Source organism: Peromyscus leucopus, chromosome 10, assembly GCF_004664715.2.
Source record: "Peromyscus leucopus breed LL Stock chromosome 10, UCI_PerLeu_2.1, whole genome shotgun sequence".
Lineage (NCBI taxonomy): Eukaryota > Metazoa > Chordata > Mammalia > Rodentia > Cricetidae > Peromyscus > Peromyscus leucopus.
The window spans coordinates 11,776,145-11,789,517 of NC_051071.1; the positions used below are offsets into that span (position 1 = coordinate 11,776,145).

Sequence of the window (13,373 nt, forward strand, 5' to 3'; positions counted from 1 at the left end):
AGATATGAGATATGATATAAAAAATGAGATATCCTTTTTTCGGTGCCTAACACTTTAGGTTTGAGAAAGGGTCTCTCATTTGCCTGAAACTTCATCACGTAAGCTAGGACAGGTGGCTGGTGAGCTTCCAGTAATCAGTCTCCAATTCCCATCTCACTACAAAATTTGCAGTCATGGGCCCTGAGTCTTCATGGGGACTCAGGCTCTCACGCTTGTGCCTTTCCAACAGAGCCACCTCCACAGCCCTCGCCCCTTTCCTGGGTATGTAAAATTATAGTCCACCCTCTCATATTCTTACTGTGTCTTTCCTGATATTTATCCTGTAATACTTGTGATTTCTTATAAACTGTGTGTAACAAGTTACTTTCTAAATAAGCTCTTCCTTAGCAAAATACTTAGTTACTTCTTGAATGAACTCAGTAAAACCCTAAAAAGTCTATTTAATTCTTCCTAAACTCACATGTAAAAAACAAACATACATATCAAATATAAACTCATACACATGCATAAAAATTACTATATACTTATCTATACACTGCAATCTTCCCTAGAGTATATATCTGCAAGGCTCTTTCAACAGCAACAGAATTATTATGAATTGTTTAATTATGTTGTTATAACTTAATAAATGAAGAAAGAAATTTTATAAGCTTACCTGATAACATACGTTCTAAAAGGTATAATATGCTGCATGACAGCAGGGATATGTAGCCATATCCTAATCTGTAAGTAAACATAAAAAAAACAATGTATAAAAAAATACAAAACATTTTGGTGCCTTCCACTTAATTTAAAACAACAACAATTAATGTTTGGCTACCTCTTAAACACTTTTTATTTATAAATTTTGAGCAGGATAAATTACAAAAGTTATAATTCCATCAGACAATCTAATTTATATACAATAATATAAAATCAACTTAAAAAATGCTAAAACCATGCTTTTCCGTATCTCTTTGTATGACAGCAAAATATATATACATGAACAAACTATGTGTGTAGCATGAGCAGAAAAGACAGCTCATTCTCCCTCCCCCCCTCTCTCTCACATACACACACATACACACACACACACACACACACAAAATGTAATTTTTAAAAATTTTAGATTTACTTTATTTTATGTATATGAATGTTTTGCTTGCAAGTATCTCTGTGTTTCATATGCACCTTAGATCTGGAGTTAGGTATGATTGAAAACTGTAATGTGGATGCCAGAAATTGAACCCGGTCCTCTGCAAGAACAAGAAGTGTTCTTAACTACTAAGCCATCTCTCCAACCCTAAAAAAATCTTTACAGAAACATTTGCCTCCTTATAGAAGACTGAACACTGTAAAGATTAAGCCCAAAAAAAAACTGAAGATTCATTGCAACCAAATGAGGTTTATTTATGTGCAAAATATAAAAAGTGACTCAAATTACAAAGATAGAAAATGAGCTCAAATGCTTCAAGAAAAATGGCATAGATTCTGTGTTTGCCTCACCATAAAGCAATATTTCTTACAAGTTCCAAAAATTAGGATAGAAAACAAGCAAATTAGAGGATGATGTCCAATAAGAATAAGCTTTGCAGGTTTACCTTTGCTCCCTCTTAGTGCTAATAAAATTCTAACAAGTCTCTAACCACACATTAAATATGTCATTAAAAGGGGGGAAAAATGTTCTCTTCTCCCCATAACTTAATCAGACCTACTTTTTTATAAAATAGCAAAAAAAATTTTTTAAAAAAATGTCAACCTACTGTTTGATCTGGCATGGAAATATGTAAAAATACATAATCCTAAACTAATTTCTTATATTCAAAAGTTTCTGTTGGTCCACTTGTAAAAACGGGAGTGTGGGTGAGGCAAGATCTCATTATGTGTCTCCAGTTGAATGGAACTATGTATGCAGACCAGACTCCCCTGCAATTCAGAGATCCCCCTGCCTCTGCATCTGAGTACTGGAATGAAAGGACGCACCACCACACCTGGCAAGAGCAGTATTGAGACAGTTCAAACTATTCTGTCCACTGAAGTACTATTAAAACCACTATGACAAGCTTACATCTTATTTTTTTTATTAATAACTTAAGCTACATTATTTTCAAAAGCATGTTACTTGTAAGGATTATTTATTGTCTTCTTTGTACTTCTTTTCTCCAGATGTACTAAATTTTAATTCTATGTCTAGATTTGACATATTATTAATAAAAGATATTATGTTTGGGACTAGAAAACTCTGGATAAGAGCTAAAAGCTGAGGAAGGGTATTATAAGCTAGAATCAAATTGAACCTAAAAATAAAGATAAAGCACCACCTGGGTCTCAGTAGGGAATAGGGAAACCTCCTCTTTTAATTCATGTTCTACTACTCTAATCTGCAATAACTTAATAAGCTGCCTTTCCTAAAGACTTAAAGGTCAGAAGAAAGTAACAACACAAGAAGGTATCTTTTTTTTCTGTCGCTATAGCTATTATTTCTAAGAATGCATCCATACAACAGTGGGCTATTTGTGCAAAATTGAGAAACGTACTAACAATCAGACTAAGAACAAGCCAGCCAGGCGTGATGGTGCACAACTCTAATCCCAACACTTGGGAAAGAGAGGCAAGTAGATCTGAGTTGGAGGGCAACCTGGTCTACATAGTGAGTGCCAGAACAGCCAAGACTATATAATGAGAGCCTGTCTTTAAAAAAGGAAAAAAGTGAAGCACTCTAAAACAGACTTAATAATCTAGTTCCCAAGAAATATAACTATTCTTTTAGGGGACACGTAATCTACACTGTGAGAGAAATAAGGACGCAGTAAGGCCAGTCTGTCTATGCTAGATCATACTAGAATTCATCAGCTTTTCTTTTTCTTCACAGGATCTTTACAGAAACTCTTTTGTTGCTTATCCCTCATTTCATTCCATATGAAAGTTCATGTAAATTCATAGAATCCCAAAGAGGGGCTATTTTCAAAAAAAAGAAATGGACATAAACAGTGTAAGGAAAGTGATCACATAAACCAAGGGAATTGCAAATTTGAGGTCAGCCTGGGCTAAGTAACAATTTCAAACAAAAGACAAAGCCAACAACAAATCATAGTTCACATAATGACTAACAGAAGAAACTACTGTGTTCTAGATGAACATGATAGACAAAAAAAAAAAAAACACTGAAAACTGAAATGTACAACGTCCGTTAAAACTGACTGAAGACACTGTGTTGGAGGCAGGATTTCACTATACACAACACACTATCCTTGAATTCACACAGATCCATCTGCCTCTGCAATGCTGGGAGTTAAGGCATACATTTATATGCCCAGCATCACTTCGTGTTTATTTATAAACTTCAGGAAGGGTGGGATCAAAGAACCAAAGACAGGTTAAAAAAAAAGTCAAAATGTCTAATGTTTGTAAGTTTTTAATTTAAATAAGCTATTTTTCATTCATTTTTAGTTTCTCAGAAAGGCTCATATATTCTAGGCTGAACTCCAACCTGCTTTATAGCCAAGGCTAGAATTGGTTAGGTTTTAAGGGAATAGGACCAGAGGAAGCCAAAGTGAGTACAATTTCTACTGGCAAAATAAGTTAGAGTAACAGAATCAGTTAAATGTTTCATAGCTAAAATGAGTAATAACAGGTCGTTATTAAGTGCTTACACAGACATCAAGTGCTACCACACCAACTGTAAATTGAGTTTTCTTTTACATTTGTATTTACTATGTGAACACAGACACTTGCATGCCACAGCACACAAGTAGAAATCAAAGGATAACTCAGGAGATGTTCTCTCTTCAACCAAATGAAATCTGAGGACAGCACTAAACTCATCATGGCTGCCACAAGCACCTCACACCTTGCCAGACCAAGACTGCTTTTACTGTTAAAGTCCACTTAATGTTAAAAAACTCCTCTAAGAAAGACACCATCATCATTCTCACTTTCACATTAATAGTTAACATTTTAAACTGGAAAAAAAAATACAAAAAAACAAAAACAAAAACATAAAAACAAATGCAGCTGTAAATCCAAAGGGGCCTAGGCCAGCCAAGACTATAAAAGCAGGCCTTGGCGAACACACAACACACACAGTCTAAATGGTACATACAAGAGTACATACTACATATACTTCTGTGTTAAACTTTTTCAACACACCAGAAAACACTTATGGACTTATGGATTTAAAAATAATCTTGATAAAAATCACCAACTGAACAAACAGGTAGGTAGGTACACACATTCAGCAAATCTGAGCACTGCCAGTGCCCGCCCTCCCGCTCCAGTGCACTGTGGCACTGGAGACCAGAACTGGAAGCAAGGCAGCAAAAGGCTGACCAAGTGCTTTTCATATATGGTTTATATTGTTAAAAATTATATTTGAATAATTATAACAAAATTCTGGTTTTGGTTAAATTACCTTTAACTTTAGCATACTCTTTCTGAAATGACCATAGTAAGTTAAAGGGGGAATACACAGGTAATAAAATTACTTCTCTCAGATAATTTTTACCGTTCTGACAGTGTAAAGGGAAAAAGAAACATTACATCCTTTGATGTAATGTACAAGGAAGTTAGACATACTTCAATAATGAAGTAGATAGCCATCATTTAAATAACACAAAACACTAAGTAGCAAAAACTTTTCCCAGTACAAAAATTCCAGACAAAGAAGGTTCATTTCAAAAAAAGTGACCTACCTTTGATTTTACATAAAGGAGATAAGAGTAATCTTTACCTATTTTAAATTTAAAAATTAATTTTATTCAAATCATAATTTTATTGCCTTTTAAAAACAGACTTATATATTCAGTTTTTAAATTATGCAAAAGATTGCATATGCAAATTAATCAAAACATGACCATTTCTAGACCAAAAAAATTTCATGGCAGTGAAATGCAAGATATTGTGCTAAAAAATTTCAGAACTAATTCCAAATAATACTTACATTAGAAACAACTGTAATAAATGCATGTGCTATAAGAAACGGCAAAGTTTCAGGAGTTCCATACTCAAAGCAATCCTTCATGAGAGAAAGGCCATTTTTACCACAAAACAGACAGACATAACGAAGCAAATGCAAGGGTACTTCTACATCCTATAAAAACAAAGAAGTGTATCAGTTTTAAACTTATGAGAAATAATTTTCAATTTTGAAAAACACTGAAACAGTAACTATCTAAAAACGAACTCAAAAGACAAAAGAAAACAAAATTTTCCATAAACTTTAGAATAAAGAAGATAAACACTTACATTCATATCACAGAATGCCCCTAATATGTTACTTTCTTGCGTCGATATATCCTAATTTTAAAAAAAGGAAATATTAGGTCATTATTAAATGACAATGAAAAAACACACAATTTTCTAACAGTGATCTCATAAAATCTCAGTAACTATTTTATAGCCATCGACAGCAACATCCACTCTGAAGTTACAGGAACTCAGCTCTGAAGTGCACCTAAAGCCTTCTTCAGAAAGCTTCCTGTAGCACACACCGTACACCGTCTTCCTCCTTCCGCTCAGTGCACAGCAAGTGTCAGGCAAAGGATCTACAACTGAGCCATGCCCCTAACCTCTCATTTTTCTTTTTCTTTTTCTTTTTTTTTTTTGAGATAAGGTCTCTCTGGAGGAGCCCAGAATAGCCTTGAACTCATGACTTTCCTGTCTCCATCTTCACAGACCTACAATTACAGATGTGCACAACCACACTGGGTTTATTTTTCCTTCTGAAATAAAAAACAAACTGAACAATATACATTTTCCTTTAAAATCACGTTCTATCTCGGCAATTGCTGTTTAGTGGTAAAGAATGCTTGCTTAGCATGTGTAAGATCCTGGTTGGATCGTAACCACTTGGGGTGCACACTTCAAAAGAGTCAGGGTGACTCTCATAAAAATACAACTTAGATGATTTTCAAACTACGATCTGGAAATAAAATCTCTAGAGAGACTACAGAATTCCCTAATGTATGTTCGATCTGCAGCGGTGGTGCTGCACGCCTTTAATCCCACCACTAGGAAGCAGAGGCAAGCGGATCTCGAGTTCGAGGCCAGCCTAGTCAGACCTAAACAAAGAAACCCTGTCTTAAAGAAAAACAAAAAGATTTAACATCGTTGGTAACTATAGAAGCAAATATGGTTTCTATGGGGTAAATAGTACCTTTCAATATTTAAGACATTAACTATCTGCTTTAGACCTACAGACAATCTTTTGAATGTTTCAATCTGAGGAAGTATCAAGAGAAATGCTGGAAAATGCTTGTATAATCATGTTCTCAGAAACTGCTAACAAATTTAAATGAAACTAATACCCACTGATCACGGAAGTAAATGGTAGTACTAACACCGAATCCTAGAGAGCCTATCAAAAAGAAAACATTCCAAAAACTGTGATGTAGTAGAAGCTTGTCTGACTAAACTGGAGACATATGATATACAGATTATACCTTTAAGAACCTGGTAAAGCCGGGCGGTGGTGGCGCATGCCTTTAATCCCAGCACTCGGGAGGCAGAGCCAGGCGGATCTCTGTGAGTTCGAGGCCAGCCTGGACTACCAAGTGAGTTCCAGGAAAGGCGCAAAGCTACACAGAGAAACCCTGTCTCGAAAAACCAAAAAAAAAAAAAAAAAAAAAAAAAAAAAAGAACCTGGTAAAAAGCCAGGTAGTGGTAGTGCACACCTTTAAACCCTCTGGAGGCAAAGGCAGGAGAATCCGAGTTTGAGGCCAGCCTGGTCTACAGAGCAATTTCCAGGACAGCCAGAGCTACACAGAAAAACTGTCTCAACCCCGCCCCCCCAACTTGGGCCTGTTGAAAATAAAACGTATAGAAAAAAATAAGGCAGATTTGTATGTTCAAGAAAAAAAGGTAATACTATTCTGTCTCTATTAAAGAGTAGAACTTGCCAGGTGATGGTGGCACACACGTTTAATCCCACCACTCAGGAAGCAGAGGCAGGTGGATCTCTGTGAGTTTGAGGCCAGCCTGGTCTACAGAGGGAAATCCAGGACAGCTGGGGATACACAGAGAAACCCTGTCTTGGAAAAAAAACAAAAACAGAACTTATGATCAAGATCTAATTATCAGCCGGCAGTGGTGGCGCACACCTTTAATCCCAGCACTTGGGAGGCAGAGGCAGGCAGATCTCTGTGAGTTCGAGGCCAACCTGGGCTACAGAGTGAGTTCCAGGAAAGGCGCAAAACTACAGAGAAACCCTGTCTCAAAAAACAAAAAACAAACAAATCTAATTATCAAAATTATTTGAAAACAGGATCAGGATCATACTACTGGATAGCATAGGCTGGACTGGAATTTACAATCCTCTTGGCCTTGGCTTTCTAATGCTAGTTCAAGTACGCAATACCATGCCTCACCGATCACATTTTAGGGGTACAATGGAATAGGATTTGAGACAGGGTCTCATATAGCCTAGGCTGGCTTTTGACTCCCAAAGCAGCCAGGGACAACCTTGAACTCTTAATCCTACCATCATCTGCCAAGAGCTAAGATAATAGGTGTGTAACAATATATATTTCTTTTTAAAGTCTAGAAAGATATGAACTAATTAGTAATTAGGTTAAAAGGCTGTTCTGTCACTGAGGAAGCATTGAAAAAAGAAGATGAGGAACAGTTTTTAAAGCTTTTATTTTGTATATTCTGTTTTTAATTTGTCACACTACATTCATCTAAAAGAGATACCAAGAGAACGCATTCATTCATTCTTTACCTGTTCACATAAAGCTGAATTGTTGAAATAAGTCTGAAAATGACTAACAAATCACAGCACTCTCAGAACACTGCACATGAACTAAAATTATGCAAATAAAAACACTTTCCAAAATAAGTATATAAAACCCATTTTTTTTTTAAAGTTTATAATAACAGGGCCTCAAGTGACTCTTAAAAAATCTTTATGGTTGAGGATGCAATTCAGTGACAGAACATTTGTCCAGCATGTACAAGGCTCTGGGTTCCGGTCTAAGCACCAGCAAGAACAATTTCAGAGTTTAAGAGCTCCCGTGGTGGGGTTGGTGATTTAGCTCAGTGGTACAGCGCTTGCTGGGGGGGGGGGGGGTCCTGTGGCACCGTTAAAATGCTGTCACTGACTATGAACCATGCTGGAATATTAGTTTCCATCAAGATTATTGGTGAGGAGCATGAACACAGTATGGAACTCTGAAAAGGTTTCTATCCTGATGACCTTGGTTCCATATGGAGACTGAGAGTAATTTTTCTCAGTCCATATTTCTCCTCTTACCACTTGCTTTCTAGTGCTGGCATTTTAAGTATGTACAGCCAAGTCTAGAATACAATCTCACTATAAGCCTTATGTTTATCAAATGAAATTATATCACATTTTAGAAACAAACAAAACTTTATTAAAAAGTGGGTAATTAAAGAGTGAAGTAATTCTCTATCTAATAAAGCAAATATTGCTCCATAACTGAGTAATAAAAAACTGGAAGTCACTGAGTTAAGAATTAAATTTGTGCTTAAAGTCAGTACTTAAACTAATAGTAACGGTTATATAATTGTGGGACTACATTAAAAACAACTTGTAGCCGGGCGGTGGTGGCGCACGCCTTTAATCCCAGCACTCGGAGCAGACCAGGCGATCTCTGTGAGTTCGAGGCAGCTGGGCTACCAAGTGAGTTACAGGAGAGCGCAAAGCTACACAGAGAAACCCTGTCTCAAAAAAAAAAAAAAAAAAAAAAAAAAAAAAAAACAACTTGTAAAGCTTTAAAGATTTTAAAAAAGCATTAAGCATGATGACACACTCCTTTAATCGCAACTTAGGAGATCTTTTGTCTATTTAGCAAGCTCTAGACTAGCCAGGGCTACAGAGTGAGACACTATCAAATAAATAAATAAAAGAATGAATGAATGGATGGATGAATGGATGGATGGAATATATGAACAAAAAATGAGAAAAGCCTTACAAGAAAAATCATTTAGTAAAGGTGCTGCCAAGCCTGACAACTTGAATTTCATCAGGACCCACATGGTAGAAAGTGGGAACTGACTCATGTGTCCTCTAGCTTCTACAAATTCTTGAACGTGTGCGCACACATATACAATATACAAAAATAAAGTGTAATAAAATGGTTTTTAAAATTATTTTATGACAAGGTCCCACTAGGTATGTAGCCTAAGACGGACTAGAATGGGCCATCACATCCAGTTTTGAAGAGGTAAATCATTTGTTTTTTTGTGAAACGGTCTCACTATGCTGGCGTCAAGCTCACTAAATAATTAAGAATAGTTTGTTTATTCCGGATCCTCCACCTCCCCCAAAACTAGATTATAGGCACAAACCTTCCCAAAACTAGAAGCATGAATCGCCACACCCAGTTTATTAAGTAATAGGGATCAAAACCAGAGCTTTGTGAATGCTAGACACTCTTACCAATTTAGCTACAACATTTTGTATACTTTTTTTAATTTAAAAAAGGTTCATGATTACATATGCCAGTAATCTGCAGGTGTAGAAGGATTGCCACAAACTGAAGCTTGCTGAGCTACTTAAGTTCTAAACTACCAAGGAATGTAAGGAAATAACCTGTCTCCAAAATAAAGCGAGTTTTTAACAGGGTACCAAAAACAAAAAAAAATAGCAGTCAATAAAAAGAAAAAAAAACTACTTCAAGGTTATCTTTGCCACATAGTGAATTCAAGATAAAAAGGCACACAGATAAAAAAGTCATAGACAATAAATCTTTTAAAGGGGAAGAAATTAGGTTGTACTATGGTACCTCTCCCATCTGAGTATACTGAGCAGCTGGGACAATGGTTACATGTCACTGCATTTTGCTTCTACAATTTTTATAGTTATTTAAATTCAAAAAATATTTAAATCCCAGGACTTGGGAGGCTGAGGCAGATGGATCTCTGTGAGTTCACAGCCAGCCTGGACTACAAAGTTGAGTTCCAGGACAGCCAAGACTACAGAGAAACCCTGTCTTGAAACTCCCCTCCCCCAAAACAAAATTTAGAACACTAGGACAGTAAATCATTTCATAGGATTACTAATAACACCTGGCCCCAATATTACCTAGTTCCACTCACTAAGTATTTTTAAGCATTTTTAACTTTCAGCAGAGCATGATGACACAGGAGGCGGGACACTCGAGCCCCACAAGTTCAAGACCAGCTGTGTATAACACAGCAAAGCACACAAAAATAGTAACTTAGGACTTGGTGACAGAGTACTGGCCTTCAGACATGAAGCCTTAGTCAATCCTATTACAGCTCCCCCACCCATACATGCATGTGTGTATGTTCAGTCTACATAAACACACATACAAAAAAGAAACACAAATGTGTTAGGTGCGGCCGCGCCCCCTCCCCCCCCTGTGTCGCACGCCTTTAATCCCAGCACCCGGGAGGCAGAGCCAGGCGGGTCTCCGTGAGTTCGAGGCCAGCCTGGGCTACAGAGTGAGTTCCAGGAAAGGCGCAAAGCTACACAGAGAAACTCTGCCTCAAAAATACAAGAAAGAAAAGGAGAGAGAGAAAGGGGGGAGGGAGGGAGGGAGGGAGGGAGGGAGGAAGAAAGACACATATACTACTCAACTTTAAGAGAGGTGCTAGGCATGAAAGAAGGGAGGTGTAAAAGAGTCTCCAAGTTTCCATCCTCTTGAGTATTTGCTGTGCATAATCAGTTCAAATTATCAAGACACTGTGTTGTATGTTCTAAGCACTGATCCTAGGACTGCACAGCAATCTACAGAAGGAATCTGGCCAAATCTTTTGATATCTATAAGTCACATAAACCCTTCCTCTATTAAATAAGGGCACTGACTAGGTTTCTAGTCACTGCTATCAAAATATGAACAACATGAGTTCTGAACTTTTTCCATGTAAGAGATTTCATCAAGTTGCATCTCTTAAAAATAAAAGTTCAAGTAAAAGGCTTAATCAGGAAAGGATGGCACAAGAATACAAGTTAAGACTAGATGGACTTTTTCAAGACAGGGTTTCTCTGTAGTTTTGGTGTCTGTCCTGGATCTCGCTCTGTAGACCAGGCTGGCCTTGAACTTACAGAGATCCACTTGACTCTGCTTCCGGAGTGCTGGGATTAAAGGCGTGCACCACCGCCGCCTGGCAACATTTATCCCTTTTTGTCTAAATAAAAAGGAAAGGTTTTTAACTCTAACACGCCCCCACATACAGAGAAGTAAAAATAAAATCTTTTTTTTTTTTTAAAGAAAATAAATAAAATTAAAAAAAATTAAAAAGACTAGATGAACTATGAATTCAAAGAAAAGAAAGCTGGACCTAGTGGTACACACCTGCAACCTCGCACTTAAATGATGAAAGCAACAGGACTCTGAGTTGAAGGCCACTATATGCTACATCATGGGTGAAGGCCAATGCATGCTACACTACACCATGGTGAAGGCCAATGTATGCTACATCATCACTGTGAAGGCCAATGTATGCTACATCATCACTGTGAAGGCCAATGTATGCTACATCATCACTGTGAAGGCCAATGTATGCTACATCATCACTGTGAAGGCCAATGTATGCTACATCATCACTGTGAAGGCCAATGTATGCTACCATCACGGTGAGACCTTGTCTCAGTGAACAACAAAAAGGCAAACTAGAAATTAAGTGTCACTGCACTGCTTATTAAACATCGGCCCAAAACAATTGTTGGTGTATACAAACTCATATTTGCAAATACATATAGTCTAACTCTAGAATATATGTAGACTACACCAAGATTGCAATCTAGGACTCTCTGAGGAAAAAAAAAATAATTAAAAGCTAATTACATGATTACTATGATAGAAACAACAATTTTAGGGTATTTTTAAACAATGAATAAGAACAGAATATTTAATAAACATTACCTATACAAAATTCAATAAGAAAAGTCTTTTATGGGTTTTTTCAGTAAAATAATCTTAATTAAGTTTTTATAAAAAATTTGTTTTTAAATAAAAATTTTAGTATTTCAATAAATAATTTTACCTCAGACATTATATACCATCACTTTCAACCAAGCCACCACATGAAATTGTCTTGAAAAACTGTAATAACAAGGCACTTTACTCCCAAAAAGTATTAAGCAGTAACTATGACATTTACAGACCATTATTTTTAAAATTCAAGAAGAAAAAAAAGGATCACTAATGATTTAACTGACATTAAGAACAAAGTAACAGATTCAGTATTACTCATAGTACTCTATAAAGAATTTCTTTCTGGCTTGGATGCTTTTGAATGCCAAGCTGTTCTAGAATTTACTACGGTTGGCCCAAGCTGGCCCCAAACGTCAGTGACTCTTCTGCCTCAGTTTCCTGAGAACTGGTATTAAAGGCATGAGCTAGCACATCCAGTTTCATTCAAAAAATTTGTAACCAGGGTTGGAGGCAGAACTAGGTAGACTTTCGTGACTTCCAGGCCACCCTGGTCTACAATGAAAGCTCCAGGAGAGCTAAGCAGCTACAAAGTGAGGTTCTGCCCCATCAAAAACTAATTAATTATATAGAATTAATTTCTGAGTAAAGTTCACATACCTAAGTTCCTAATGAAAGTATTTCTAGTATCTTTCAATAGCAATTTGAAGCATGAAAACACAATTTACAATGCATTCTAATGATTAAATTTTTAAATAAAAATTAGCTTAATTTTTATTTCATGTGTACAGGTGCTTTGCCCACATGTAAATGAGTGCACCATGTGCAAACAGTGCCTTCACAGGCCACAAGAGAGTACAGATCCCCTGGAACAGACAGTTGTAAGCTGCCGTGTAGGTGCTGGGAATCCAACCTGAGTCCTCTGGAAGAGCATCTCTCTCCAGCCCCTAAAGATCACGTTTTTAGCAATTCATTTGTTAAAAAATCTGACACTTTTTGGTATGTTTAATGTATCTTATAATATTCTTTACAAAGTTTCTACACAGAAACAACACACTAAATTCTAGAAGAAAGCAGAATCTAGCTCAAAAATGTTATTATGAATATTTCTAATAGGGATAACAACCATTTCATGGGCTATGGTTTCTCAGTACAATGTGAAAATAATCCAATAAAGGACTATTATTTTTCAGGTGAAGAAAAGTTGGTAGTATGAAGGTTACAGAAGATATAAGCTGAAAAAAGACAGACCTGAAAAAAACAATAAAGCTACCAGATTACAGTGGCGCACGTCTTTAATCCCAGCATTTGAGAGGCAGAGGCAGGTGGATCTCTGAGTTGAGGCCAGTCTGGTCTACAAAGGTAGCTCCAAGACAGTCAGTCATGGACACACAGAGAAACCCTGTCTTGAAAAACAACAAAAATCAATAAATTCCAGCACTCAAGAAGCAGAAACAAGCACATCTCTGTGAGTTTGATACCATCTTGGTCTACACAGCACATTCCAGACCAGCCAGGGCTACATAAGTGAAACCC

The 13,373-nt window shown here is 36.8% G+C and overlaps 1 protein-coding gene across 4 annotated transcripts in view; it reads right to left on the bottom strand.

Moving 5' to 3' along the window:
- Usp34 (ubiquitin specific peptidase 34) overlaps positions 1 to 13,373 on the bottom strand; it is a 190,767-nt gene that overhangs the window by 146,937 nt on the left and 30,457 nt on the right. For all 4 annotated transcript variants that reach the window (XM_037208944.1, XM_037208945.1, XM_028876366.2 and 1 more), the window contains exons 4-6: positions 5,224 to 5,274; positions 4,919 to 5,068; positions 656 to 723 (exon numbers count right to left, since the gene is read on the bottom strand). In XM_037208944.1, coding sequence (XP_037064839.1) covers positions 656 to 723; positions 4,919 to 5,068; positions 5,224 to 5,274 — 269 coding nt within the window. The remainder of the gene's footprint in view (positions 1 to 655; positions 724 to 4,918; positions 5,069 to 5,223; positions 5,275 to 13,373) is intronic.